Genomic DNA, 27,428 nt, shown 5'->3' with positions numbered 1-27,428 from the left:
GCGGCCACCGAGCTGACAGGGCATCTACGTCCGTCGCCTGGGGATGGAAGAAACGAGTCATGAACATGTCCGTCTGAGCGTTGAGATGAGAGGCGAACAAGTCCATCACTGGTTCCCCTAATTGGATCGTGATCAGGTGGAAGACCTGAGGATTCAGTTTCCATTCCACATTTGATAGACTGGTGCGGCTGAGCCAGTCCGCCTCTGTGTTCAGGCAGCCCTTCACGTGTTCGGCTCTCAAGGATGTCAGGTTGGCTTCCGCCCAGGAGAGGACTCGGAAGGCTTCCCTGTGCAGCTGAGAAGAGCGAGATCCCCCCTGGTGGTTCAGGTAACACTTGGCCGAGACGTTGTCGGTGTGAACCATGACATGTTGCTGAAGAATCCGGTTTCTGAAGGCCTTGAGGGCTAGAAGGATGGCCCTGACTTCGAGGACGTTGATCGGTAGTGCTGCCTGGGAGGTTGTCCAGAGACCTTGGGCAAAGTGCTTGTCCAACTTGGCCCCCCACCCTCTGAGACTGGCGTCCGAAAATATATGGATCTGGCACCGAGGTGCAAAGACCTTCCCCCCGCTCAGGTTGTTGGTGGATGTCCACCAGCGAAGGCTGCACCGTACCGATGGAGAAAGAGGCAAGGGTAGGTCTCTGCGATGGATGAGCTGTTCACATGGGGACGCAGAAGTGCTTGAAGGGGGTGCGCATGAGCCCTGCCCCATTGAATGAGGTTGATGGTAGACAGGAGAAAGCCCAGCTGACTCGCCAGTTGGAGCAAGGAGGTGGAACGTGCCCGAAGTATCTTGTGGCAGACCTCTATGATCTTCCTGATCTTCGTCGGAGGAACGAACAGGGTGCACGAGGCGGTGTCTATCAGGGCACCTAGGTGCTCCATCCTCTGTGCAGGACAGATGGAACTCTTGTCCAGGTTGATGACGAAGCCGTGTGCTGATAGGATCGTCTGTACCGACCGGATATCCTTGGACGCCTGCTCCCTGGACCTCGACCTGATGAGGAGGTCGTCCAAGTAGGGATGGACGTGAATCCCTTGGCTGCGGATGAAAGCAATTGGGGCCACAAGAACCTTCGTGAAGACACGAGGGGCTGTAGCCAGACCGAAGGGGAGGGCTACATATTGGAAATGGAGGTTTCCCAGGGCAAAGCGCAGGAAGCGGTAGTGGGCGGGGCTGATGGGGATGTTCAGGTATGCATCCTTGAGGTCGAGGGATGTGAGGAAGTCGCCCTGTTGGATGGCTGCGACCGTCGACCGGAGGGTTTCCATTCTGAAACGGAATTTGCGCAGGAACCGGTTCACGTGGCGAAGGTTGAGGATGGCTCTGGTGTCTCCGTTCTTTTTGGGAACAGTGAAGAAATGGGAGTAAACCCCCAATCCCACTTGTTCCCTCGGCACCGGCTCTATAGCCCTGATGTCCAACAGGTGCTCGATCGCCATCCTCAGCCTCGCTGCCTTTTCCGGGTTCGAGCTGATGGGGGAAGGGAGAAAGCGGTCCCGTGGCGAGCAGCGGAACTCTAAGGAGTAGCCTGAGGAAACGATCTCTAGGATCCATTGGTCGGCAAAGGGGGGTAGCCACTGATGTTGGAAATGTAGGAGGCGGCCCCCGATCGGCACGTCGATGCAGTCAGGCCTTGTTGCCCTGGGAAGGGTCAGGGCGAAAGGACTTTCCTCCTCTAGCCGATCCTCTGAAGTCCTGTCTCTTCCGAAAGGAATTCTGAAAGGAATTTTGGCCCTGCCAGGAGGGCCGCCTGTTCTCCCGCTGGGGGCAAAAGGAAGAGCGGAATGACTTGAAGGGAGGCCTGTGGGAGAACCTGGGTTTCTCCGGCCTCACGGACCGAGGCATAGCCTTCTTGTGGTCTTTAGTCTCGATCAGGATCTTCTCCAGCTCTGAACCAAAAAGGATGCCAGCCTGGTAGTCATAGCTGGCGACCACTGTCTTGGACAGGGTATCCTGCCAGGGTTTGAGCCAGATAAGGCGACGGGTCACGGCTGCTGCCGCCATAACGCGAGAAGAGGTGAGGAACGCGTCAAGGGTAGTCAGCTAGGAATGATACTGCCACGAGGACCCTTTCAACACCCTCCCTAACTCGCTGGTCCTGGGGGGGGATGATGGTGAGAAGGCGTTGGAGCCAGACTAGGGTGGCCCTGGCCACCGTAGCCGAGGGGGCTAAGATCCTAGCAGCCATAGCGGAACCCTCGTGGACCCTGCATAAACTGGATTCAGCCTTCCTATCTATGGGGTCCTTTATATTTCCCTCGCCGTCCCTGTGTACCAGGTCCCCGGAGTGGAGGGCGGAGATAGGACCATCTACCAGCGGTGTCTTGATGAGGCTGTGGAGGTGGTCTGGGGCGAGATAAAGCTTTTTAAAGAGGGAAGGAAAACCTTTGTTGGTGGCAGGATTAACCCACTCCTTCTTGAACTTGCGTTCAAAGAACTCTGGTAGAGGGAAAAAATGGGAGATCTCCTCCTCTGCAGGGAAGATGTTGGAAAACCCCTTGGGACAGCCTTTGATGGGCTTGGACGGCTGCGTGGAGTTGGGGTCCTCTGCCTCCTCTGAGTCATGGAGGCCTAAGGAGGAGATGGTCTTGGCCAGGAGGACTGGAAGCTGCTCTATCTTAAAGAGCCTATTGCTGTGGTCATTGAGATCAGGGACAGGAGAATCGTTATCAGAAAAGTGGTCTGAGTCGGAGCCCAACTCCCCCTCGCTGATATCGCTATAGTCAGACCCATAGGAAATGGCTGGCCAGTCTCTATCAGTCCTACTGGTCCTGGGAGACCTGGATCGGGACCTAGCCCTGCGCCTATGATGCTCTCTACTCTGGGGAGGGGGGGATTTGCTGAGAGACTTCCTCCCTAATGGAGGAACGCATGAGGGTTACGAGTTGGTGCGGAGAGAAACGACTCCAGTTGTTGGGAATGTCGCCTTGCATTCCTGAAGTGCCTTGAACTGCCAGCTCCTGCCTGGGAGGCAGGGAAGAGCCTTGGTCTGGGCAGCGCACAGGGCGCGAGGCAAGGGACAGACGATGCGCTGAGGGGGCGGCCTGTACGGCCGAGTCGAAGCGCCGCGGCGCTGCTTCGGCGGGCCTCCTTCCCACGCTTTTTTCCCTGCCGCGGTTGTCGGCCGGGGGTTCTCGGCGGCCCGTGCACAGGCCGGCTGAACTAGCGCGTCTCCCTCCTCTCTCTCTCCCGGTGACCGGGAGAGGTTCCTGGGGCGGGCCCAATGGCCGGCCGAGGGAGCGCTGGGCTGTTCCGCCCGCTCAAACACCCGGGATCGCGGGGGGGAGCGGGAGAGCCGGGCCGCCGCTCTGGTGTTCTCGGCGGCCGACTTGCAAAAGGCCTCCCTAGGGGGAGAAAAGGGGGCCATAGCCATGCCCCTGAAGGCTGGAACAGCGAGCAGCGGGAAGGGGTGAGGGAAAAAACGGAGGACTCACGAACGGAGGAAGGACGAAAGGAAGACGCTCCGTCTGAAGAGAGAAATTCTTTGGAGAGGTTTTTGAGATTTTTTTTTCAAGGATTTTTGAAGATTTTTGACGAGCTAGTCGAAGTTGCTGCGACTCACTAGCAAGGCAGAAAGATACTGGGTCATTTTGGCGCCAACAGGATGTGACCAAAAAGCTCTTCCTGCCTCACTAGCAAGTGGTAAAGAACAACCCGACAAGGTAGCCGAAACCACCCTAGAGAAGGAAGAAAAAAGATAGGATAGAGTCACTGCCTGGAGAAAATGGCAAAATGCTAACCGGGGATGGAGAAAAGAACTACTCAACACCTTCTTTGCCGCAGTCTTTTCCCAAAAAGGAAATGTTGCTCATTCATGGGAAAATGAAACAGAAGATACAGTAGGATAAATTCAGCACAGAATAAATAAAGAGGTAATACAGGAACACCTGGCTACTTTAAACGAATTCAAATCTCCAGGGCCTGATGAACTACATCCCCGGGCATTAAAAGAACTGGCAGAAGTAATCTCAGAACCACTTGCTAAAATCTTTGAGAACTCCTGGAGAACAAGAGAAGTCCCAGTGGAGAGCTAATGTTATCCCCACCTTCAAAAAGGGGAAAAAGGAGAACCCTAATAATTACCATCTAGTCAGCCTGACATCAATGCCAGGGAAGATTCTGGAGCAGGTCATTAAACAGACAGTCTGCCAGAACTTAGAAGAAAATACTGTGATCACAAAAAGTTAGCATGGGTTTCTGAAAAACAAGTCATGCCAAACTAATCTTATCTCTTTTATTGATACAGTGACAAGCTTGGTAGATGAAGGGAATGCTGCAGACATAGCATATCTTGATTTTAGCATAGCTTTTGACAAATTTGTAATTGGTTGACTGAACTCAAAGGGTGCTCAGCAATGGCTCATCTTCATGCTGGAGTGAAATGACTAGTGGGGAGCCACAGGGTTCTGTCCTGGGTATTCAATAGTTATATCAACAACTTGGATGATGGAATAGAGGGCATGCTAATCAAATCTGCAGATGACACCAAATTAGGAGGGGTAGCTAATACCCCAGAGGACAGAATGCAAAATGACCTGGACAGATTAGAGAGCTGGGCCAAATCAAACAAAATTAATTTCAACAGAGATAAATGTAAGATACTTCGCTCAGGCATAAAAAATGAAATGCACAGATAAAGGATGGTTGACACCTGGCTTGACAACACTATATGTGAAAGCGATCTGGGAGTCTTAGTAGATCACAAACTGAACATGAGTCAGAATTGTGATGCGGTGGCCAAGAAAGCCAATACGATTCTGGCCTGTATCAATAGGAGTACAGTGTCTAGATCAAGGGATGTAATTGTACCTCTCTATTCTGCACTGCTTAGACCTCGCCTGGAATGCTGTGTACAGTTCTGGGCCCCGCAATTCGAGAAGGATATTGACAAACTCGAAAGGGTCCAGAGGAGGGCAACCAAAATGGTAAAAGGTCTGGAATCCACGCCCTACGAGGAGAGACTTAGGGAGGTGGGTATGTTTGGAGAAGATGAGGTTAAGAGGTGACATGATAGCCATGTTTGAATATTTGAAGGGACATCATGTTGGTTTCTGCTGCTCCAGAGACTAGGATCAGGAGTAATGGGTTCAAGGTGAAGGAAAAAAGATTCCACCTAAACATCAGGAAAAACTTCCTGTTCCGACAGTGGAAAGCACAACCTAGGAGTGTGGTGGAGTCTCCTTCTTTAGAGGTTTTTAAACAGAGGCTGGATGGCCATCTGTCAGGAGTGCTTTGATTATGTGTTCCTGCACTGCAGGAGGTTGATTATCCTTGGGGTCTCTTCCAACTCTATGATTCTATTATAAAAACACCCCAAATGTAAACACTACAAGAATTATTTATGAAGAATTATGGGTTGTAATAGTTTTCATTTCTTGTTTATAGTTTTTTTAATTGTTTGATTTTGTGTTTCCAATTAAAACATACTTTAAAGGAAGAGACATAAAATTCATCGAATCATTCAGAAAGGTATACAAATGGAAGATTCAACTAGAATTCATCTGGAAGCAGAAAGGGCGATATAGTTACAGTTCTGCTTTGCAGTTAGAATGTCTCATGTTCAATCTCTGGTTTAAAATAATCTGAGATAACAGAGCTGAGAAAGACCACCACCTCAAATCTTGGCAAGCCACAAGTGAAGATATGTAATACTATACTGGCCTAGCATTGTCAAAAAAATGTGGTGCTTCAGATTAATTCCACAATCTGGAGAAAAGTGTATCTGCCCCTGTAATGCTTTTGGTTTCTTTCAGAAAGTATCTTTGCATATTTTATACCACTTTTGCATACTCAGTTGATTTGTAAAAACAGTTTGTAATGGGAAAAAAGTCCTGTTCAAAGAAAAATAAATCAGCAATCCTACTGGGCATGTAAAAACATTTGGGATTCTTTTTCTTAATTTTTCTGGACTTTCACATCTGTACCAGGGGGAGAAATACCCTGTTACAAAAAGGGCAATCTTTTAAAACAACCTTGCATCATATTTGCAAAAAAAAATAATAATCCCCACAGCTGTTTAGATTTGAACGAGCATTTGGGAACTTTAGAGCCACACTGTAGTGGTTAAGAGCAGTGGACTCTAATCTGGAGAACCAGGTTTTATTCCCCACTCCTCCACATGAGCAGTGGACTCTTATCTGGTGAACTGGATTTGTTTCCCCACACTTGCATATGAAGCCTGCTAGGTGACTTTGGGCTAGTCACAGTTCTCTCAGAACTCTCTCAGCCCCACCTACCTCACAAGGTGTCTGTTGTAGGGAAAGGAAGGAAAGAATTTGTAAGCAGCTTTGAGACTCCTTATAGAACAGAAAGGCAGGGCATATCCAAACTCCTCTTCCTCGTCTAAGGAAAATGTGCAATAAAATAGTACTCAAAGACTCATACGGAAAAATATTGGCAATTATCATAAACCAAAAGAGCCACACGGCTACTGCATGCATTGTGAGCAACTCCATATCTAATGCGCATACAGAAAATGTGTTAAATATATAATTGCAACTCTTTTCATTAACAATGAGCTTATTGGGGGTTATTATTGCTGAACTTTAGCCAGCCCTTGGGTATCTCAAGTGAGAATAATGCTTTCTGCTCTGAGTTCTTGCTCACTCCTCAAGGCGAGGTACACCACCTCAAGCAACAGAGTAAGATTGCCAAGGAGAACAGGGTGGTGATGGAGAAAGAGGAGGGGGGAAACATCCCCTGATTTTTCAAAAAATAGTACTGACTGTGCATGTGCAGACAATCTCTTTAACATCAAAATGGGATGAAGGAGGGTAGTTCCCTTGGCTGGTAAGACGACAGTGGGCTCACCAGCATGGATTGGGACTGGGAAGGAGTGTGCCTGCCTTGGCTGGCAAGCATGTCAGCTTTAATCAGGCTGTGGGGGGAGTAGGGTGGCAAGCCCACGGCAGGCTCACCAGCTGTGACTAGAGCTGTGACCAAGACTGACCTCAATAGGTTCAGCAATGGGGAAAATGGAACTCCTGCTAGCTTCATAGGTCCCTACTTCTTATTTTATACACGCACACTATAGCAAAACAAAACTCAGAAAACAGTACGGGGGAACAGTGCCCAGAACAGCCCCTGGTCGCACATCAAAGAGCATCACGTGGCTCCCAAGTCACAGTGTATCACCGCCATAAACTATTTCAGTGTCTATGAAATAAGTGAGATCCACAAGTGCTAAAACTCAATAAATATGATAAGATTTCACAACTACTGAAATGTTAGATTGCCTCGCAGCAGGGTATCTTTTTTGCAGCAATACAGTTGCTACATGAACACAATAGCCCAAGTTGTAAGGCCACTGTCCACTTAATGACGTCCCAACCTTATTTACCTGGGATGTCCCACTGAAGATTCTGACAGACTTCTGAGTAAATATGTTCAAGGCTAATTTGTAAACCCATTAACTTAATTACCTAATATGGTATGCATGTACTACTCAGCATTCCTTATTTTAATACTATTATTCATTCCTGTCTTCCTGCAGCAAGTTCGTCACTAAATGGTTCTGTGCATTAACTCTTTTTAATAAACGTTTTATAAATTTTTACAATATAAATACATACACAGAAACAGTAAAGAAAAATGGATATCAATTCAATTAAAACACATAATAACTAAAATTTAAAAAGAATAGTCCTAGACTAGATTAACAAATGGACCTTAATTTTCCATAAAATATAATCATATAAGTTTAAGGGAGAGTTCCTCCTATATTACATATTTCACCTAACATTCTTCAACAGTAATAATACCAACTTGTATATTTTGGATAAACTCTGACCATTATTTATAGTTCCGGCTACTAACATATTCAATTAATTTTTCTTATTGTTTATTAAGTACAAAATAATTATTTAAATTTCTTTGGAAAATCCTCCAAAAGGATGCCTATTAACATTATCTTTGTGCTGATTGAAAAGTTAATCTTCAGCATTTTTTATATTTTCACTTGTACATCTATCTAACACTTTAAACTTTTTTGCAGGTCCACCACATAGGATAACATGTTCCAACTTCCTCTTGGAACAGAGACTTTTAGAGTTTTTACTCATCTTCATGATGTCTTTTGGTGTCTGTGCATTAACTCATTACCAGGCTCATCTTTGCATCGAGAGCATATACTACATTGAGATCAAAGCTGACTGGAAGTTTTTTAAAAAATTCCCCAAAGGTCTAAGTGCTGTTAGATACTACAATATGTCACACCAGTTTAGCATCATAAAAGGAGGAACACTGAAATAACAAAAATGTGTATCACTTATATAAATTATAATTTGACAAATTGTGTATCCTCAAGGACATGCAAGGAGGAACTCATTCTTACATCCCCCATGATTTTCTCTTTCTGTTTCATGAAAGCCCTCACAGAATCTCCCTTTTCCCTGCCATCTTCTCATTTTCCCACCCATCAGCCAACCTAACTAGATCTCTCTCCACCCTCCCATCTTCATAGTTCCTTCCTTCCTATCCCTTGCAGTCTCTTCTTGAGAAAGGTCCGGCCAAGTCACACAGTGCCAGAAACACGGCCAGTCGCTCAGTCTCTCCTTCCCAGCCACCAATCAGCCTTTATTTTATTTGCCCTTATCTTCAGATATAATTATTATTTAGTACATATATACCACTATATTCAACAATGTGGGCCTAAAGCAGTTTACATCATTCACTTCTATTTATCTTCACAATGGAACCTTATGAGGTGGATAAGACTGAGAGTGTGTAAATAGATCAGAGTCACTAAGCAAGATTTTATGCCAGATTAAGAATTGGAATGGGGGAGCTAGAGTACAGAGTTTTGAAGGAGGACTTTGATATAGTGGGCATTACAGAGACATGGTGGAATGAGGAGAACCAGTAGGATGTTGTTATACCAGGCTACAGGCTCTATAGGAAGGATAGGACAGGGCGCATTGGGGGTGGAGTTGCCCTTTACATCAAAGAGAGCATAGTATCACATAAAATAGACAATGCAAGGGGAGCTGGTTCCCCTACAGAATCACTGTGAATATCAATACCAGGTGTGAAGGACAGTTTAATATTAGGAATATATTATCGTCCCCCTGACCAAAGTGCACAAGAGGATTCTGAGATGGAAAAAGAAATTAGAGAGGCCAACAAAAACAAAAATGTTGTGGTAATGGGTGATTTTAACTATCCCCATATAAACTGGAAAAATGCATGTTCAGGTCATAGTAAGGAGAGAGCATTCCTGGATATGCTAAATGACTGTGGCTTAGAGCAGATGGTTGTGGAACCAACCAGGGGAGAGGTGATCCTAGATCTAATTCTATGTGGGACCCAGGACCTGGTGCAGGAAGTCAGTGTTGTTGAGCCGATAGGGAACAGCGACCACAATGCTGTCAGATTCAGTATCTCAGCATGCGAACAAGTGGCAACTACTAATGTAGTTACATTCGCCTTCAGAAAGGGAAATTTCTCAAAGATGAGGGGGATAGTGCGCAGGAAGCTGAAAGGGAAAATCAAGAGAGTCAAAACTGTCCAGGATGCTTGGAGGTTATTTAAAAACACAGTAATAAAAGCTCAGCTGGAATGTGTTCCACAGGTTAGAAAAGTCCAAAAGAAAGCCACCATGGTTAACAAGAGAGGTTGAGGAAATTATCAGAAAAAAGAAAATGTCTTTTAGAAAATGGAAGTCCAGTTTGGCTGATGAAGAATATGAGAGGGAACACAAATGGTGGCAAAAGAGAAGCAAGTTAGCTGTAAGGGAGGCAAAAAAGGATTATGAGGAACGCATGGCTGCGAACATCAAGACCAGCAACAAACAGTTCTTCAAGTACATCAAAAGCAGGAAGCCAGCAAGGGAAGCGGTAGGCCCGTTAGATGACAAAGGAACAAAGGGTGTGCTAAAAGATGGCAGGGAGATTGCAGAGAAGCTGAATGAATTCTTTGCATCTGTCTTCACCCAAGAGGAGGTAGGGAACATTCCTGCACCTGAACCAAGCTTCTTACGAGGCGAATCCGAGGAACTAGCGAAGATAGTGGTAGACAAGGAAGCAGTTCTGGCAGCCATTGATAAACTAAATGCTACCAAATCCCCTGGCCCAGATTGCATTCACCCAAGAGTTCTTAAAGAGCTCAAGCATGAAATTGCTGATCTTCTCACTTTAATATGCAACTTATCTCTGAAATCAGGCTCCATCCCTGAAGACTGGAAGATGGCCAATGTCACACCAATCTTTAAGAAAGGATCTAGGGGGGGACCCGGGAAATTACAGGCCAGTCAGTTTGACATCTGTTCCTGGTAAATTAGTAGAATCTATCATTAAAGATAAAATTATAAAACATGTCGAAAAGCAAGACCTGCTGAGAAAGAGTCAGCATGGCTTTTGCAGAGGCAAATCCTGTCTTACAAACTTACTAGAGTTCTTTGAGGGTGTAAACAGGCATGTGGACAGGGGTGAACCGGTGGACATTGTCTACTTGGATTTCCAAAAGGCTTTTGACAAAGTTCCTCACCAGAGACTGTTGAGAAAACTCAGCAATGAAGGAATAAGAGGGGAAGTCCTCCTATGGATTAAAAACTGGTTGAGAAACAGGAAACAAAGAGTGGGTGTAAATGGGAAGTTCTCACAATGGAGAGATGTCGGGAGTGGTGTCCCCCAAGGATCCGTTTTGGGACCAGTGCTCTTTAACCTATTCATAAATGACCTGGAAGTAGGGGTGGGTAGCGTGGTGGCCAAGTTTGCAGATGATACCAAATTATGTAGGGTGGTGAGAACCACAAAGGATTGCGAAGAGCTCCAAACGGACCTTGAAAAATTAGGTGAGTGGGCTCAGAAATGGCAAATGCAGTTCAATGTAGCAAAATGTAAAGTGATGTACATAGGGGCAAAAAATCCAAACTTCACATATACGCTACAGGGGTCAGTGCTATCAGTCACAGACCAGGAAAGGGATTTAGGCGTCTTAGTTGATAGTTCCATGGGGATGTCAACTCAATGCATGGCAGCTGTGAAAAAGGCAAACTCTATGCTGGGGATCATTAGAAAAGGAATTGATCATAAAACTGCAAAGATTGTCATGCCCTTATATAAAGCAGTGGTGCGACCGCACTTGGAGTACTGTGTCCAGTTCTGGTCGCCGCATCTCAAAAAGGATATTGAGGAGATAGAAAAAGGGCAGAGAAGGGCAGCAAGGATGATTGAGGGACTGGAGCACCTTCCCTATGAGGAGAGGCTGCAGCGTTTGGGACTCTTTAGTTTGGAGAGGAGGCGGCTGAGGGGGGATATGATTGAAGTCTACAAAATTATGCATGGGGTAGAAAATGTTGACAGAGAGAAATTTTTCTCTCTTTCTCACAATACTAGAACCAGGGGGCATTCATTGAAAATGCTGGGGGGAAGAATTAGGACTAATAAAAGGAAACACTTCTGCACGCAACGTGTGATTGGTGTTTGGAATATGCTGCCACAGGAGGTGGTGATGGCCACTAACCTGGATAGCTTTAAAAGGGGCTTGGACAGATTTATGGAGGAGAAGTCGATTTATGGCTACCAATCTTGATCCTCTTTGATCTGAGATTGCAAATGCCTTAACAGACCAGGTGATCGGGAGCAACAGCCGCAGAAGGCCATTGCGTTCACATCCTACATGTGAGCTCCCAAAGGCACCTGGTGGGCCACTGCGAGTAGCAGAGAGCTGGACTAGATGGACTCTGGTCTGATCCAGCTGGCTTGTTCTTATGTTCTTCTTATGGAACCTGGGTCTCTCCCAGACTCTAGTCTGAAAGTCTAAGCACTACACTATTGTGATGTGGTTGCAGTTGAACAGCAGTGAGCAGCTGTGTGAGTCATGGAATTCGAGTGGTATCAAATCACACACTGGTTGCCACTGGCCCCAGCCCCAATGAGTTCCCCCTTAAAGACTAAAACAACCCTGGAAAGAGCCTTGCACCGTCTCCTCACCTTTTACTGACAGAAACCAATTGGCAATTCTGTTGTGGTTACCTAGCAACAGCTACAGAGAGAATTAATGTCTTAAATCTACAGTTGTTGCTTCTATTATTTGTAGGGAGGGTAACCTCCCAATTTTTTTTACTACATATATACCCCACAGGTTACCAGTATGTTTCTGATTTCACCTCAAGATGTTGGCTATGGCTCTGAAAGCCTTTCACAACCTAGGACCCACATATTTGAAGAATCATCACCTTCCATGTATCCCTGTGAGCCAACTGCAGATATCAGGCAAGCAACCTGTTGGCTATACCATCACTTTGGGAAGGCCCATTAATGGGCCTTCTGCATCATGGCTCCAGCTCTATGGAATGAGCTCCTTGAAAATGTGAGGTGGCCCTTCCCTGGAGATCTTCAGGTGTTGCAAGGCCTGCTTGTTTGTCAAGGATTTTGAGGGAGTCTGAATTGGTAGACATCTTTTGGGGGGTAGGAAGACAGATTTTGGGGGGTTGTTACTTTATTTTTGCTTTGAAACTGAAAATGTTTTTAACTGTTATTGTAAGTCACCATGAACCACAAAAAGGAAGATATGAATGTTTTAATAACAAATAAATGAAAAGTTAGATTTCAGATTTTTCCCAAATCTGAGACTTTTCTCAGGTTTATAGAAAGATCTGTATTGTCGGTCTATGGTTCCCATTTCCAGATTTAATTAGGTCACATTGAGAACTACCGTAGATACAGTATATTGGTATTTCTAAACATCAAACTCTGAGATAGGACACAGACTTTTGTACAGCCCAAGTAAGTTCTGTGTCCTTGCAAACATAGATATAGTCAAATTTACTGCAGGAATGATAGGTTGTTTCCCCCTAGTTCTAAGGAATATCACATCTATTTTGAGGAAACGTTCCAGATTTTTAAAGGCAGTTAGAGTTTTGTGTCAATAGTCTGAGCTTTAACGTATCAAACAGATCAGATATGCTATACTGTTATGATTTATGGTCGTTTCTGAGATCAATCAAGAGCATTCTCATAACCATGTGCCAGAATCTTTTATTTACTCCATTTATATTCCATCCTTCTCATCAATGGGAACACAGAGCAGCTTACATCATTCTCCTCTTATCCATTTTATCCTCGCAACAACCAGGTTAGAATGTGGTACGAGACAGAGTTTACTGTACTTAGTCAAAAACCATTACAAGATTGGTTAGACTAAAATATGAATTATGGAGAAAAAAGAATCAGCAAGATAAGTTGCCAACTGTCAAACATCAAACAAAGTATAGCTGTTAAAATGCTCCATGCTTTAAAATTGAGTTACGTTACTAAAATATATGACTTTCAGACACAACTTTGACACAGTCTCGGCAGTGCATTAAAAACTACAGGATGGGTAACATAGGACTGCAATTGCAAGAAGCAATGTTATTTTCTCCACAATTGTACACATAGATCAATTTACTAAAATAGCTGTGAAAAATTAAGTCTGGTTCCACATATTGCAAGTTTTGAAAACAAATAGCTATGTAATAGTTGATCTGAAGTTGTAAAGCATGATCATAAGCATAAGCATAAGCATTTTATTGTCATTGTGCACGCACAACGAAATTTACAGCAGCATTCCTCGATGCACACATCATGGATAGATAGAAGGCTATGTTATAATTCACTTTGAACAAGTTATGTTGGAGAGCTTACTTGGAACCCAATATTGAATGCCTGTCATTTGAGGTATCAGAAACTAGTCATAGTGTACGGGACTTGTGGGACTAATCAGAGGAATCCCTGGGCATCAACTGGAAGGGAACAGCAATTGAAAATACTATTATACTTGATGTTATCGTTCTGGAGAAGGATGAAGCATTGCCTTGAGAGATGAAAGACTGGAGATTTCATGTGCTTGCATCAAAAGTTAATTAAAGCTATGTGAACCCAGGCCCTCTACTGAAGGAAAGCAGCTGCAGTATCCACATCAAGACAGCTGAGTACCCTTAGGCAATATTAGGATTTTATTTTTTTAAAAAAAGATTTCCAACTGTCTCCAGGTTGGTAATTAATACATCATTACAAACTTCTATTTCATATAACAGCAAAGCTATTGCCTTGCTCTGATACAATGTCAATGCAGGATCAATCAAAAAGCCTTCTTTGGTACAAAAGACTGTTAATATGGCCCCCTCAGAGCTAGTGTGGTGTAGTGGTTAAGAGCAGGTGCACGCTAATCTGGAGAACCGGGTTTGATTCCCCACTCTGCCACTTGAGCTGTGGAGGCTTATCTGGTGAACCAGATTAGCTCATGCACTCCAACACATGCCAGCTGGGTGACCTTGGGTTCGTTACAGTTCTTTGGAGCTCTTTCAGCCCCACCCACTTCACAGGGTGTTTATTTTGGGGGGAGGGGAGAAGGAAAAGGAGATTGTAAGCCCCTTTGAGTCTCCTTACAGAAGAGAAAGGGGGCATATAAATCCAAACTCCTCTTCTTCTAATGTCCAGAAAACTGTACACTTTATAACTTCCAGGTGGGCTTTCCAAGAAAGTGTTTCACATAAACTACAAAATATTTGAAGTTCTTACATTGAGCACAATGTGCACATCTTTTTAACAAAGACAACTAGTTTTTTCTTACTGTAATTCACACTTAAAGATTCTTCTTTACAGAAGATAGTTTCAGAATGTAGCCATGTTGGTCTGTAGTGGAACTTAACTAATGATTAAGTTAATTTAACATTAGGATGATTTTAAAAAGTAATGCTAAGTATTTTATATGAATTCAGCAAAGACAGCAAATGTAACAACATGTAAACAGCTTATGGAAGACTGCAAATCACAAAGGATTCCTGAACACAGAAAATACACATAAAGAAAATTATAAACGGGTGAAATGGAAAAGTTAAATCAGCAGAAGTATTACCTTACTTCAGTAATCACAGTTAAAAGTATTACATTGCTGAAATAGACTATATTTCATAAAATGTATTTAATCTATTATAAATGTTTTATATTAGAATTTTATGTTTAGCAACTAATAAAGACAGATATGTGTTGGATCCCATGACCTTTTCCACTTGTGCTCCCCAAAATAGCACTTTGTGACTTAAGAACAGGGGTCTTATCCAGTGTCCGAGAAGTCCAACAGCTATGAGGGTTGGGAGGCTGCAATGACAACAGAAAAGAGGACAAAATTGCCCTTCTCTCTCTTCTGTGAGGAGAACTAAGCTAATGAAACAGGCAGAAAGAGCTCTCCTTTCCCTTCCTTACTGCAGCTTTCTAATCCAAGTGGATATTAGACAAGTATCCCATAACCCCAGAATAAAACTTCCCAAGGATCAGAGACAGCTTCTGTGGGTTAGGAAAAGTGGGAAAAACCTAGTGACTCTAGATCACAAGATCTAACCCAATGTATATGTTTTATTCATAAAATTGAAAATCAATGCAAACATTTATAGTGTGTCCAAATTCTTAAAATTTGTTTATAAATACTGTCAAAGAATTTTACTGAACCATGCCATACTAATGAACTAATTACTAATTGTTAGTAAAATGCGACAGGAGATAATGGTGATTGTTAAACTTTTCCAAAAGTGGGACGGAACTGAAATTCACACAAAAATAATGAATCATTTTGATTGAATTCCATAGATTGTTTTTGCTCTCAAAATTGCCAAAAGCTTCTCAAAGTGAACACCCGCCATATTGCAATTATTAGCTTACATTCAATAAAGCAAAATTGCATCAACAGTATGAAGCTTACATGATGCCTATCTTTTGAAAAATTATCCTATAGCTTATCTAGTTAAATAGGAATTATATCTAGTGCAATATAAAGAATTATGAGCTATCTGAAATACTTTATCCTATTAACTACACCTTTTGCATCTTTTGATACTCTAGTTACAAAATACTCTCAGAAACAGACATTGTTCAGAACACTCTAAATGATGATCATAGGCAGAGATTTCAAAAAATAAAATTCAAAGAAAGCCAACAAGACAGCTATATTTTATATTATTTTGTCCATAATTAAGTCCAGTTCTAGATAAACTATTATGTTTGCTTTGTTCTCAAGTCCATTAAGTAAAAATTCTGTATGAGATCAGAACTTATATTTGCTTATTCCTATGTCACTTTATCTTAGAACATGAATGAAGGGATAAGAATACATCAATAGAAAGAGAACAAATTCTAGCAATTTGATTATCATACCTTGCCAATCCAACATCTTCTGAATTTAACAATGGTTATCTTAGATACAGAACCATTACTAAGATTTATGTCACTTACAGCAGCAGCTTCTAGATGCTTGCCTGCCATACTGTTACAGAGAAAGCCTTAACACAAAGCACAGAAAACCAAATTCAAGCCTAACACCCAAATTCTAACGTTGGTTACTGTAAATAAAAACCAAGGGATGGCCATTTCAGCACCAAAAAGAGAGAACAGCGCACCATCAGACTCTCGGATTTCCCTCTCAAACTCAGGAAGGCTCCAAGTAGCTATTCATAGGCAGACCACAAGCTCCTCCAAAATCTGGGGCTGCCAAGTACGCAGTACACGACATGTCTCAAACTCACATCTGGCACTTCATACAATTCTAACCGGCCCGTGTAACACAGACTTAAAATCCCATTGTCTGGCCCCAGCCCCAAAAGCCGGTTTGGTGGGTGTGCTCAGGAGCCTGCTGTGAGCAGCTCAGCATTTGAAAAGCAGGGAGAATGTATCTGCATGCAAAATTTGCAAGCAACACCCACTCCTGCCCAAGTGTGCAGACCCAAAAGAGGGAGGAAAGCCATCTCCTCGCAAGAGAGCTGGCCCATTGGAAACACACGCCCCCAGCCCTGGCTCCTTTGAATCTAATCCTTGCAAAAAAGGGGGTTGGTCTGCCCCTGAGTTACAGCTCTCCAAGCCAAACTAAGGGTGAGCCCCCCACTGGCCAACTCAGAGTCTGGCGGCATCTCTTTGCAGGCACAAGTTGGTGTGTCTTTTTTTGCCCCACTCTTGGTCATGCATTGGGTAAGGCAACCAAGCAGGAGGGGCAGATGGGAGGTTCAAATTCAGCTTTGCACCAGGGGAGTCCGTCTCTGATTTCTGTGCATACCTGCAGGGTAGGCTGCCATGTGGGATGAACAGAAGCTGCTGCAAAATGAGGAAGGAAGCCTCCTGGCTTACCTTGCAAGGCTATTGCAAGGTGGGAAAACGCGTTGCCAGCTCCCGACTGGATGTTCCTGGAGATATGAGGTGAAGCATGGGGAGGAACTTTAGCAGCTACTATCTGGTGTAGCACCCCCTCCTTGGGGAAATGTATCTGTCTTGCCTGGAGATCAGTTGTAATTCTGGGAGATCTCCTGGCCTCACCTGGAGGTTGGCCTGAAGCAGAGGTGTAGCTGTGTAAAGCTGCACACAGGGTGGCCTCTGCATTTTCAGCCCCCCCCCCCCCCGGGTCCCTGCACCCTGCACCCCCTGCATCATCACTTCCCTTATCCTGCAGGTATGATGGTGCATGGGGGTGGCTGCTGCATGGGGGCTCATGGGGAGGGGGCAGAAAACGAGGCTGCCATCCCCCCTCTGCCCCATGGAGCTGCCGTCTCCTCTCTGCCCAACGGAGCAGGCGGCTGCCTTCTCCATGGGGCAGAGGGGGTTTGTATGCTCGGTGGTGCTGGCTCACGCAGTGCGAGAGCTGGCAGCACTAGGCAGGCTGCCACCGCCACCGTCTCCTCTCTGCCCAACAGAGCAAGCGGCTACCTTCTTCGTGGGGCAGAGGGGGTTTGCATGCCTGGCACTGCCGGCTCGCATAGCACGAGAGCCAGCAGCACCAGGCAGGCCGCTGCACCCTCTCTGGCCAACGGAGCAGTTGGCTACCTTCTCCATGGGGCAGAGGGGATTTGTATGCCTGGTGCTGCTGGCTCGCGCAGTGCGATAGCCGGCAGCACAAGGAAGGCTGCTGCCGCCGCCGCTGCCATCTCCTCTCTGCCCAATAGACCAGGGGGCTGCCTTCTCTGTGGAGCAGTGGGGGTTTGCATGCCTGGCGCTGCTGGCTCGCACGGCACGAGAGCCGGCAGCACCAGGCAGGCCGCCGCCCCCTCTCTGCCCAAATGAGCAGGCGGCTGCCTTCTCCATGGGACAGAGCGGGGTTTGCCTGCCTGGCGCTGCCGGCTCGCACAGCACAAGAGCTGGCAGTACCAGGCAGGCCGCTGCCCCCTCTCTGCCCAATGGAGCAGGTGGCTACCTTCTCCATCGGGCAGAGGGGGTTTGCATGTCTGGCACTGCCGGCTTGCACAGCAGGAGAGCCGGCAGCACCAGGCAGGAGTGGGATATGCGTTCCTGGTGTTGCTGGCTTGCACAGCGCATGTGCCAATAGCACTAGGCAGGCTGCCGCCACTGCCATCCCCTCTCTGCCCAAATGACCAGGCGGCTGCCTTCTCCATGGAGCAGTGGGGGTTTGCATGCCTGGCGCTGCTGGCTCGCACAGTACGAGAGCTGGCAGCACCAAGCAGGCCGCCGTCGCTGCCCCCCCCCCGCCCAACGGAGTAGGCAGCTACCTCTTCCGTGGGGCAGAGGGAGTTTGTATGCCCGGAGCTGCTGGCTTGCACAGTGTGAGAGCCAGCAGCACTAGGCAGGCTGCCGCCGCCACCATCTCTCTGCCCAATGGAGCAGGCGGTTGCCCTCTCCATGGGGCAGAGGGGTTTTTCATGCCTGGCAATAAATGTTTATCCTTTTCGGCCCTCAACCTAAAGTGTGTTTTGAGTTTTGGCCCCCTGTGCGATTGAGTTTGACACCCCTTCAGTACACCAATATAGAACATTCTTTTTTTAAAAAACCCAGATATTTTTATTCAACACCACAAGGCTGAATTAATAAGTTTCTGATTAGCCATCCCTATCAGACTTCTTGTTCAGCCGTGTTATCCCTTTTCAGTCTGCAGCCTCAGATTTTTCAGAAAGGGCTCTCATAAATCCCCATTAAGAAAAGATGAATGAAAATTACCCAAGGGGAAAAAATCTGTTCAGGATTATCCTCCCGCCTTTACCCCACCCCCTCCTTCCCCAACACCAAACACACAAACCTCTGATTTAATCTGACGATTCAAACCCTTCGGCTTTATTCCGGAATATATATAGGTCTCAGCTCAAAAGAATCAAGATCTCAAAGACCACCCATACCCCGCTGCTCCACCGCAAAAACGGGGGGGGGGGGGGAATATATCAAAGCTCCGCACAAACGATGGATATCGGCTGTGGGGGGGGGGATTTAAAGAGCCAGTCCAAGAGGCATCATGCCCGAACCCGTGATATTTCCTTTCCCTCTCCCTGACCACACACAGCCTCTCCTGGATGGAAAAAGAAGACGAGCATCTGAAAGAGCCTCTCCTATTTACAACGGGTCAATCTCAAGGTGGACCCCGGAAGAGGAGAGGGGGGGTGCCGCTCCCACCGGGGCCTGTAAAGGGAGGATCCTGCAGCTTCGGCACTCACCGTCTCCTCGGGCATCCACTCTTCCCAGGCACCTTTGCACCTGGGTCTCCCTCAGTGCCCGAGGCAAACCCGGCAACTCCACCCCCTCCCCTTGCTTTCCTCCACACGGGTTATTTACGGGCCAGTCCCCAGCGGGAGCGGAGAACTTGAGGCTGCGGCACTGAACAGCCTTCTGCCCGCATGCGGCAGCCACAGCAGCGCCCAATCCCCCCGTCCCTGCGCCCATCAAGACCGGTTTTTACCCCATCCTTTCCCTTTCCCCGCTCAGCCGACGAGGCCAAGCCTTGACTCCGCGGGGCAGAGAGAGCCAGGGTGCCCCAGCAGGTTCCTTCCCAACCCGGCAAACGGCTCTCTGGCTTCCAGCGCGGTGGTGGAAGGAGATACGGCAGGCGGAGAAGGAGCCGGAGAGGCGGCGGTGCCGGCAGCAGGAGCGAGGACCAGCAGGCAATGCGGGGCAGCCCCAGCAGCGAGTCCCGACCCGTGGCCCCCTCTGCCCCGCTTCCCGGCTGCGGTTCGTTACCTGTGAGGACCCCTACGCGGATTTGGTGGTCGTGGTTCGTTAAAATCATCCCCTCCGACGCCATGTTTCCCAGCGCAGCCACCACACTGACAGGGCGGCGGGTGGGGGGAGCAAGGGGAGAAGGAGCGCGAGAGCGGGGAAGGGGGAGGAGGAGGAGGGGGGGAGAGGAAGAGCGCGTGAGGTGGAGCCAGCGTGAAGAGGAAGAGGGGCGAGGAGGCGGGCCCAGCCTCTTGCAGGCAGGCCGATGGAGCGTGCTCCGCTAGGTTGAAGCGCACTGGAGGGGGTGGGGCCCAAAACGCCGGAGGGGCGGGGAGTAGACCAGTCAGGCGAACCAGGCCTGCCCGGGGAGGAGCCGAAGATAACGCGGGCGACCCAGAAGAGCGCTTCACGAGTATTAGTCTCAGGCAGCAGTAATCGAGTGTCGAAAGACCTGCCTGGGTCTTGGCTGGCTGTATTCGTTCTAATCTTCCAATCTGATCGAGTTACGTGAAGGAGCGGGGAGGGGGGGGGATCTGGTTTGCGGGGGCGGGGAAAAGCAGCACGATCTTGCTTGCACAGAAAATGCCCCTTTACAAATCCCCACTGCCTTTTCCCGTACTTACGAAGCAGCAGGAATATGGAGAGAGCTCTCACGTCTTTCGTTGCTTGGCACATGCCGGTATTTCACTGCATGCACCTGCACTGCACCCACACATGTATCAGTCACCATTTTGACATCCACACGTACTTAACTGCATCGCTCTGCACTATCACATACTACACTGCATACATACGTGCAAAGAACTGCAGGGTCACCTACTGCAATTGGCAGACACTCTTTCACCTTCCAGACATATTGCACTTATTCACATTATAGCCGCGTTTGCTGTTCTGCATTTCATTGGCTACGGTGTCCATACCCAGTGGAGTATATTAGTATGGCAAGCCTTATAAAAGTGGATGAAGACAAATGCATCCGGTGTTTGTAAATGTTTCATGTCAGTCAGGACAGCTTCCGTCGTTTACCATCTGAGTTAAATAATCTGTCTCAAGTCTTTGGCAAGGGATAGGACAATAATGCAAACATTTTTATAACCACTGCTGTTTTTTCTGGGAGGTCTGAATTCAAATGAATCCACATTGTATATATTTATTACATGGATGAACGTTCTGTTCTACATTTACTTGCTTGTTTTATAGATTATTGTAGATTTGAGTCCCAACACCTGTGAATTTGTCAAAACAGTATACAAGGGGAATATTTGCAGAACGTATGCATGAAACATGCATGGATTATAATATGCAGGTTTTTGTGTAGCAACATCTTTGTTATGAGCAACTGTAGTATAGTTTGTGGATCTGGTACTACATTCATTCATTAAGGAATTAAATTAGTGACATATCACATTGCTTCAGTTTCCGTACCTTCTCAATAATGGCTTTGCTAATTTGGAAAAATCTTGTAAAACCCTAAAAGATTTTCTGTTGCAGGCTTTCTGACAGGCAGCAAAAACAATATTGTATCAGCAGGCATTTCTGAGAAGAAATTACTTGTATCAATCTTTGTGTGTTCATGTGCGTGTGAGCACAGTACTGGCCTGTTTATTAGACTGGTGAATTTTTACTGGTTATGCTTTTTGATGATATATTGTTAACTGCTTTGAACTCTTAGGAGGAAAGCCAAGATACAAATGTTTTCAAAGGAGTAAAAATGTTTATTGTCAAGTTCCCATTGTGGCCTTTAATGATGTGACTGTAAAACCTGTGTGCATGCACTGAAAGTGAAAGCAGGTACTCTGTAGTCATATACTATTGTTGAATGCATTTCCAAAGCAATGCAGGTATATGAACCTGCAGAATGATGCAGGGTTATGCAATACAGTGAATGTGAATGGAATGTTGGAGAATGAAATGCAGTGGGTTTGCATGTGCTATACATTGGAAATTAAACTTGTTCCTTTGCATTATTGTCCAATCCCTTGCTAAGGACTTGAGAAAGATTACTTAACTCAGATAGTAAAAATATAGTGCAAAATACTCAAGACGATATAAATTATCTAAGTAAAGGCCCACAAAATCCTAAACAGAATAAAATTTCAGTTTATTCAAGCATGCTGACTTTGATCTTGGCAAAACACAAGGATCTCACCATAGTTTTCAGATGTCAGCTCTGTAACTGAAAACTCACCCATGTCTGTTTTTGCACTTTCTAATGCTCTGTGGCTTAGCCGGGGAGTGTACCTGCCGCAGGTCTTCTCACCCTGCTTGTAGTTCCCCACTGCTGCCCAGCTCTGTCCTTCGCTCGAGTCAGGGCCGGTGAGGGAATCCCAGAATGGTTTCCCAAAAGCCTGGGCCTTTCCCATAAACCAGGGGAAGGGAACCTTTAACACTCAAAGAGCCATTTGGACCCGTTTTCCACGGGAAAAGAAAACACTTGGAGCTGCAAATAATTCTTGACATTTAAAATAAAGATAACACTGTATATATTGGGCTTTTCAACCTTTTACTCCACTCATTCTGAGAAGCGCATGGATGCACCCGCCCTGCTGCCTGCAGCACGGGCAAGGATGAAGCCGGCGGCTCAGCCTTGCCGGCCGCCGGGAAAGCTCCTGCCCCACTCCAACGGTGGTGGGCGAGAGGGGAAGCCCGCGGCGCATCCCAGCCGGCTGCGGGCAGTTGGTGCGCCCGCCCTGCTGCCTGCAGGGCGGGCAAGGATGGGTCCGGCGGCTCGGCTCGTGGAGCCGCAGTGCAAGGGCAGAAGAGCCGCATGCGGCTCTCGAGCCGCAGGTTCCCTACCCCTGCCATAAACACTGCTTAAGCACCACGAGCTCTTCCATAGTCTCTCATGCATGAGCGGGCAGCCTTCGTTTCCTGCATTTGGATTGGCTGAATCTCGCCCCATTCCCCCCACTCACTTTCACTATTTTAGTTGTACATGACAAATCAGGCACTGAGAATCGGCACCCCCCCCCCATCTAAAATCTTTGCGTGTGCGACGGGATTGCCATCATCCACATCATCTAACATGTACATCTAAATTCCTTGTGTGTGCAAGCAAATTACCACCCTCCCGTTCGCAGCTCCTGCACATGCCACTTTTCTTACCAAGGTTTCCCCCTCATTTCTAAAAAGCAAGGTTTCTCCCTCTGGTTTCTTTCACTGCAGGGGGAGGAGGGCACTGCTTCTCAGCGCCTGTCCATTGGTGAGGCCAGAGCGACGAGGCCCCATTTATGCTACGGAGCAGAGGCGTTCCTCCCATTGGGCAAAATGGGCAGTTGCCCAGGGCGCCCCCTTGTGGGGGGTGCAAAAACTGCAAATTCGTTTGTGGGATTTTTTGTATTTTCAGGGTTTTTCCATTTTTGGCCTGCAGAGGGCACAGTTTTTAGGCTAGCAGCCCCAAAATTTCAGAGACTTTTTGGGAGACTCTCCTGATGATATCACCCAGGTTTGGTGAAGTTTGGTTTAGGGAGTCCAAAGTTATGGACTCCCAAGGGGAGTGCCCCATCCCCCATTGTTTCCAATGGGAGCTAATAGGAGATGGGGGCTATACCTTTGAGGGTCCATAACTTTGCACCCCCTGAACTGAACTTTACCAAACCTGGTTGGTATCATCAGTAGGGTCTCACAAAGATACTCTGAAATTTTGGTGCTGCTATCTTAATAATTGCACCCCTGACAGCAGGCACCCCCTAAATTTCCCCAGATTTTCCTTTTAAATCCTTTTAAATCACTTTCAATGTTGTTTAAACTGGGGGCCCCAGATTCTCCCTTTAAGGTGGATTTAAAAGGACAATCTTGGCTCCCTAGTTTAAACACCATTGAAAATAATGCTGTTTGGGGGTGGATTCCAGCATCACTTGTTTAAACTAGGGAGCCCAGATTCTTCTTTTAAATCCACCTTAAAGGGAGAATCTGGGGTCCCCAGTTTAAATAACATTGAAAGTGATGCTGTTTCCCCCAATTGGTGGGACTGGATACAACACCATAAAATATTTTCATAGCAGTAATAAAACATTTTGAAAGCATTTTGAAAATGTTTTCAAAAAATATTTCTGCTATGTGGCATGGCCCATTGCTGTGTTGAGATTTGTGAGTTGGGGCATGTTCTATAATGTGATGGTGACTTTGAAATGACCTGGTGTAAAAAATCATTGGTCACAGTGGGAGAGGGTGTCTGCCCATGGGGGGGGGGCATCAAACTCAGTTCTTGCCCAGGGCTCCAGTTTGCCTTGGTATGCCACTAGATCACCCTCTGAACATTAGAGCTGTTTAGCTTTATAATTGGTTATGGATCTTTTCTGATCCTAAACCAAAGTTCCTCACACTCCTGAGGAGAATCCTCTAAAGACAGAATGCAGTTCATTGTGCTGCATCCAACACTGTCCATTAACAGCTCTCCTTCCACTGCCCATTCCCAACGGTCAGTTTTTCTAACTCTCATCCTTAAAATTCCATGTGTACTCCCTATCAATCTATAATGAAGACAACTCCTCAGAATGCAACTGTTCATGATCTCTGAAAAGACAAGAACTTTGTTTTTATTTATGACAGCAGCTGCAAAAATGCTTCATGAACAGAAATTGAAAACTTTATCTATACCTAGAATTAAAGAGTGGTGGGTGAAAGTATTACAGTTAGCAGAGATAGCCAAACTATCTTTTTTACTCAAAGAAAAGAAATTAAGTTTTTTGACAATTGGAAACCCCTGATAGATTATTTGAATAAAATAGGGAAAATAAATTGATGGTAGTGGTTTTGATGGTTAAGGATCAATAAAATAAGAATTTTATTAGTAGCATCTCTAAAGATCCAATTTTACCTTGGTGGTTAATGACCAAGGGGAAAGTTTGTTTTCCTCAGTGGGGGCTGTTCAGGTGGCCGGTGATTCTCTGCATTTTGCTGCTTTCCTGCATTGCCTGGAAGCCCTCTGGAGGCAGCACAGCAGTGCAGGAATGGCACTGTCCCTGGCTGCCACGGCCCCTGGATTGGCCTGTAAAACAGTATGAGTGCTGCTGAACTGAGGGACTTATAAATAAAAGAAAAGGTGTGATTACAGTCCTGCAGTTGCATAACTTTTCACATTGGTTATGTGTTCATGATTTCAAAGGTGCAGGCTTACAGAAAAGAAGGTTTGTGGAATATTTTTCCTCATTCACTGCTTACTAACAAATGCTTAAAACCTGAACATTTTGTTTCTTTGTTTTCATTCTGCATAGAAAGGTGTTTTTTTCACAAACTACAAAGGAACTGTCAGAAACAGCAACTTCAACAAGCATGACTAAGCAACTGAATGTTATCTAGGTATTAAAAAGTATATATTACAAATTTTACCCTGTGCCAAATGGTTACTTGATATTTCTTGATTTCACAAAAATAAATGAAGCATTATTTCCTTAACGCAGTTTTCACCTTAATACTAACCCCTACCCGCAATAAGTGTTTTATTTTAATACAGTTATTCATTGCTGATAGTTTGGCTGAATCAGTCAAAGGATCGATTATTGTATATATGCTTTTTGCCTCTACTTTATGAATACAAAGTTGAGTGAGGTCTCAGTGCCTCTGCAGATCTGCCTCTGTAGATAGAATTTACTTCTGTTATGCAACTGGGGGAACTAAATGACTCAACTGACCACTAACGCAAGAGGGACATTTACTCTACCACTCTCCATGAAGAAGCACTGCCTGGTGGTGCTTCCTCAGAAGGTTCTGGAGCAGAGGCGTAACTGGGCCAAACTACGCCTGGTGCGCATTATGTATTTTCTGCGCCCCCCGTGGTGCCCCCCCTGTAGCTCCCCCTTCCCCCCTTTTCACACTTACCTTAGTTCCTTTCCTTTTTCAGAACTTTTTCAGGCTGCAAAAGGCCTGTTCTCAGTAAAAATGGGCTGATGGGAACTATACTTCCCCGGAGACCTTGAAAGCCTCAAGGTCTCCTGGGAACTGTAGTTCCTCAGGCTCAGGAAATGGTGACAGAAGAGGGTTGATATGGCTGCACCTCAGGGTGCACCTACAATAGTTCACCCTCCTCCAACTCTGCACCCCTTCCTGTGTCCCCTCAGAGGCCCGGTTGGGCTCTGAAGGAAGCAGAAGAGAGATGGTGTTGGTAGAGGTGTATCTGGGGAAAATGGCGCCTGGAGACAACTCCTTCTCTGGGTGCCTGCCCATGCTCAGGGGCATGGCTTGGGGGCATGGCCCCCCACCCCAACCTCCATGAAGGCTGACTTTTAGACAAAAGTTGGCTTGCATGGAGGCTGGGGCATGGGGGGCCCAGGGCCTACCGCTGAGCCCTGCTCCCGCCCCCTGCAGGCCGGCTCCTGAGGCAAGAGGGCAGGGCTTGGTGGCCTGTGGCTGGGGCACAAGCTGTTTGGTTACGTGGGGCCCCCCAGGGCCCCCCACGAGACCAAAAGGCATGCACCCAGGGACAGGGGTAACCCCATGTCCCTATAGGTCATACACCTCTGGATGTCAGCAGCACTTCCTTACCTAGCTCCTCCAGCATCCTCTGGATCCTTGGGATGAAAAGCTTCACAGAGGAGTTGTACCCCTCTCCAAAGTCTACCATCAAGAATAGCTCATGCACAACAGTTGGGGGTGTGTGTTAACTATGAAGGCTAAAGATCTCCCCCGAACCTGGTAACAACAACAATGTTAAATCAGAAGTCTTAAAAAACACAAGCGGCCAATTATTTAACTTTACCAAACAAGAACAGAGAAAGAACAAGGAGACACAAGTAGTACAATTTGGTTGTTTGTTTGGGAACCTTTAAATAACCTATAGGCCTAGCTGGGGCTTTTGGGCCTTGGCCTCCACACCACCAAGCCCTAACAGAAGCAACTAAAACAAACCGCAATAAAAAAAATTTAAAACTATTTTTAAAGAAAATTAACTAGTTCAGTCAAACCCTTGAATGCCTTCCCAATGCAGGCAGATAGGACTGCAAAGTGCAGAAGATCCCATGAAGACAAATGCTCCAAAGACCACACAGAGGGAAAATAAGTTTAAGAGCCAAAGACAGTGCTCAAACTATCACTCAAAACCTCAGTTTGGAACAGAATGAACTAGCCAAGACCCAACACTATAATGTATACTGTTAGGTCAGGGGCCAAAAAGAAGCAGAAATTAAAAAAATATCCCAGGGAATAAAAACCTTGCCTGATTGGCCAAACAGCACGGTTGGCAGTTAAGTTAAGCTCCTTGCAGAAAGGCATGGCAGCCATTGGCTGGGAGAGAATCTCCCTCAAGCTGTCACTTTTGCCAGTGAATGCCTTTCTGTTGCTCTGGAAACTACACACAGGGCATGAAAAGGGCAGGGGACTCTTCAGCAATGCGGGGGGAGGGCTTTAACCAGATCCACAGATCCCACCAGTAAGCTCACCAGAGAGATCCAGCCAAGGTAAGTGGGATAGGTTGGTAATTATCCAATTTGAAACAAACAAACAAACCTCAAGCCTTTTTAAAGGGTTTCCCAGCAGGTACACTCTGTGGAATGGGCTATTTAAAGTTAAAATGAATGAATACCCAATACCTA

General features: G+C 46.2%; 1 protein-coding gene across 8 annotated transcripts in view; it reads right to left on the bottom strand.

Annotated features, from left to right (window-relative positions):
• The window catches only part of GPHN (gephyrin), a 403,230-nt gene extending 383,041 nt beyond the window's left edge, over window positions 1-20,189 (bottom strand). For 3 of the 8 annotated variants that reach the window (XM_048483967.1, XM_048483970.1, XM_048483968.1), the window contains exon 1: window positions 19,921-20,188. In XM_048483967.1, coding sequence (XP_048339924.1) covers window positions 19,921-19,984 — 64 coding nt within the window. In that variant the 5' untranslated portion in view covers window positions 19,985-20,188. Of the gene's footprint in view, window positions 1-19,920 lie in introns of all 8 variants that reach the window. The other 5 variants (XM_048483971.1, XM_048483969.1, XM_048483972.1 and 2 more) reach the window with 3 other exon arrangements.
• Between the last annotated feature and the right edge of the window lie 7,239 nt (window positions 20,190-27,428).

This window comes from Sphaerodactylus townsendi, linkage group LG02 (genome assembly GCF_021028975.2).
Source record: "Sphaerodactylus townsendi isolate TG3544 linkage group LG02, MPM_Stown_v2.3, whole genome shotgun sequence".
In the NCBI taxonomy this organism is placed as follows: domain Eukaryota; kingdom Metazoa; phylum Chordata; class Lepidosauria; order Squamata; family Sphaerodactylidae; genus Sphaerodactylus; species Sphaerodactylus townsendi.
The sequence above is the reverse complement of the archived record's forward strand: the minus strand, read 5'-3'. Positions and strand labels throughout refer to the sequence as shown.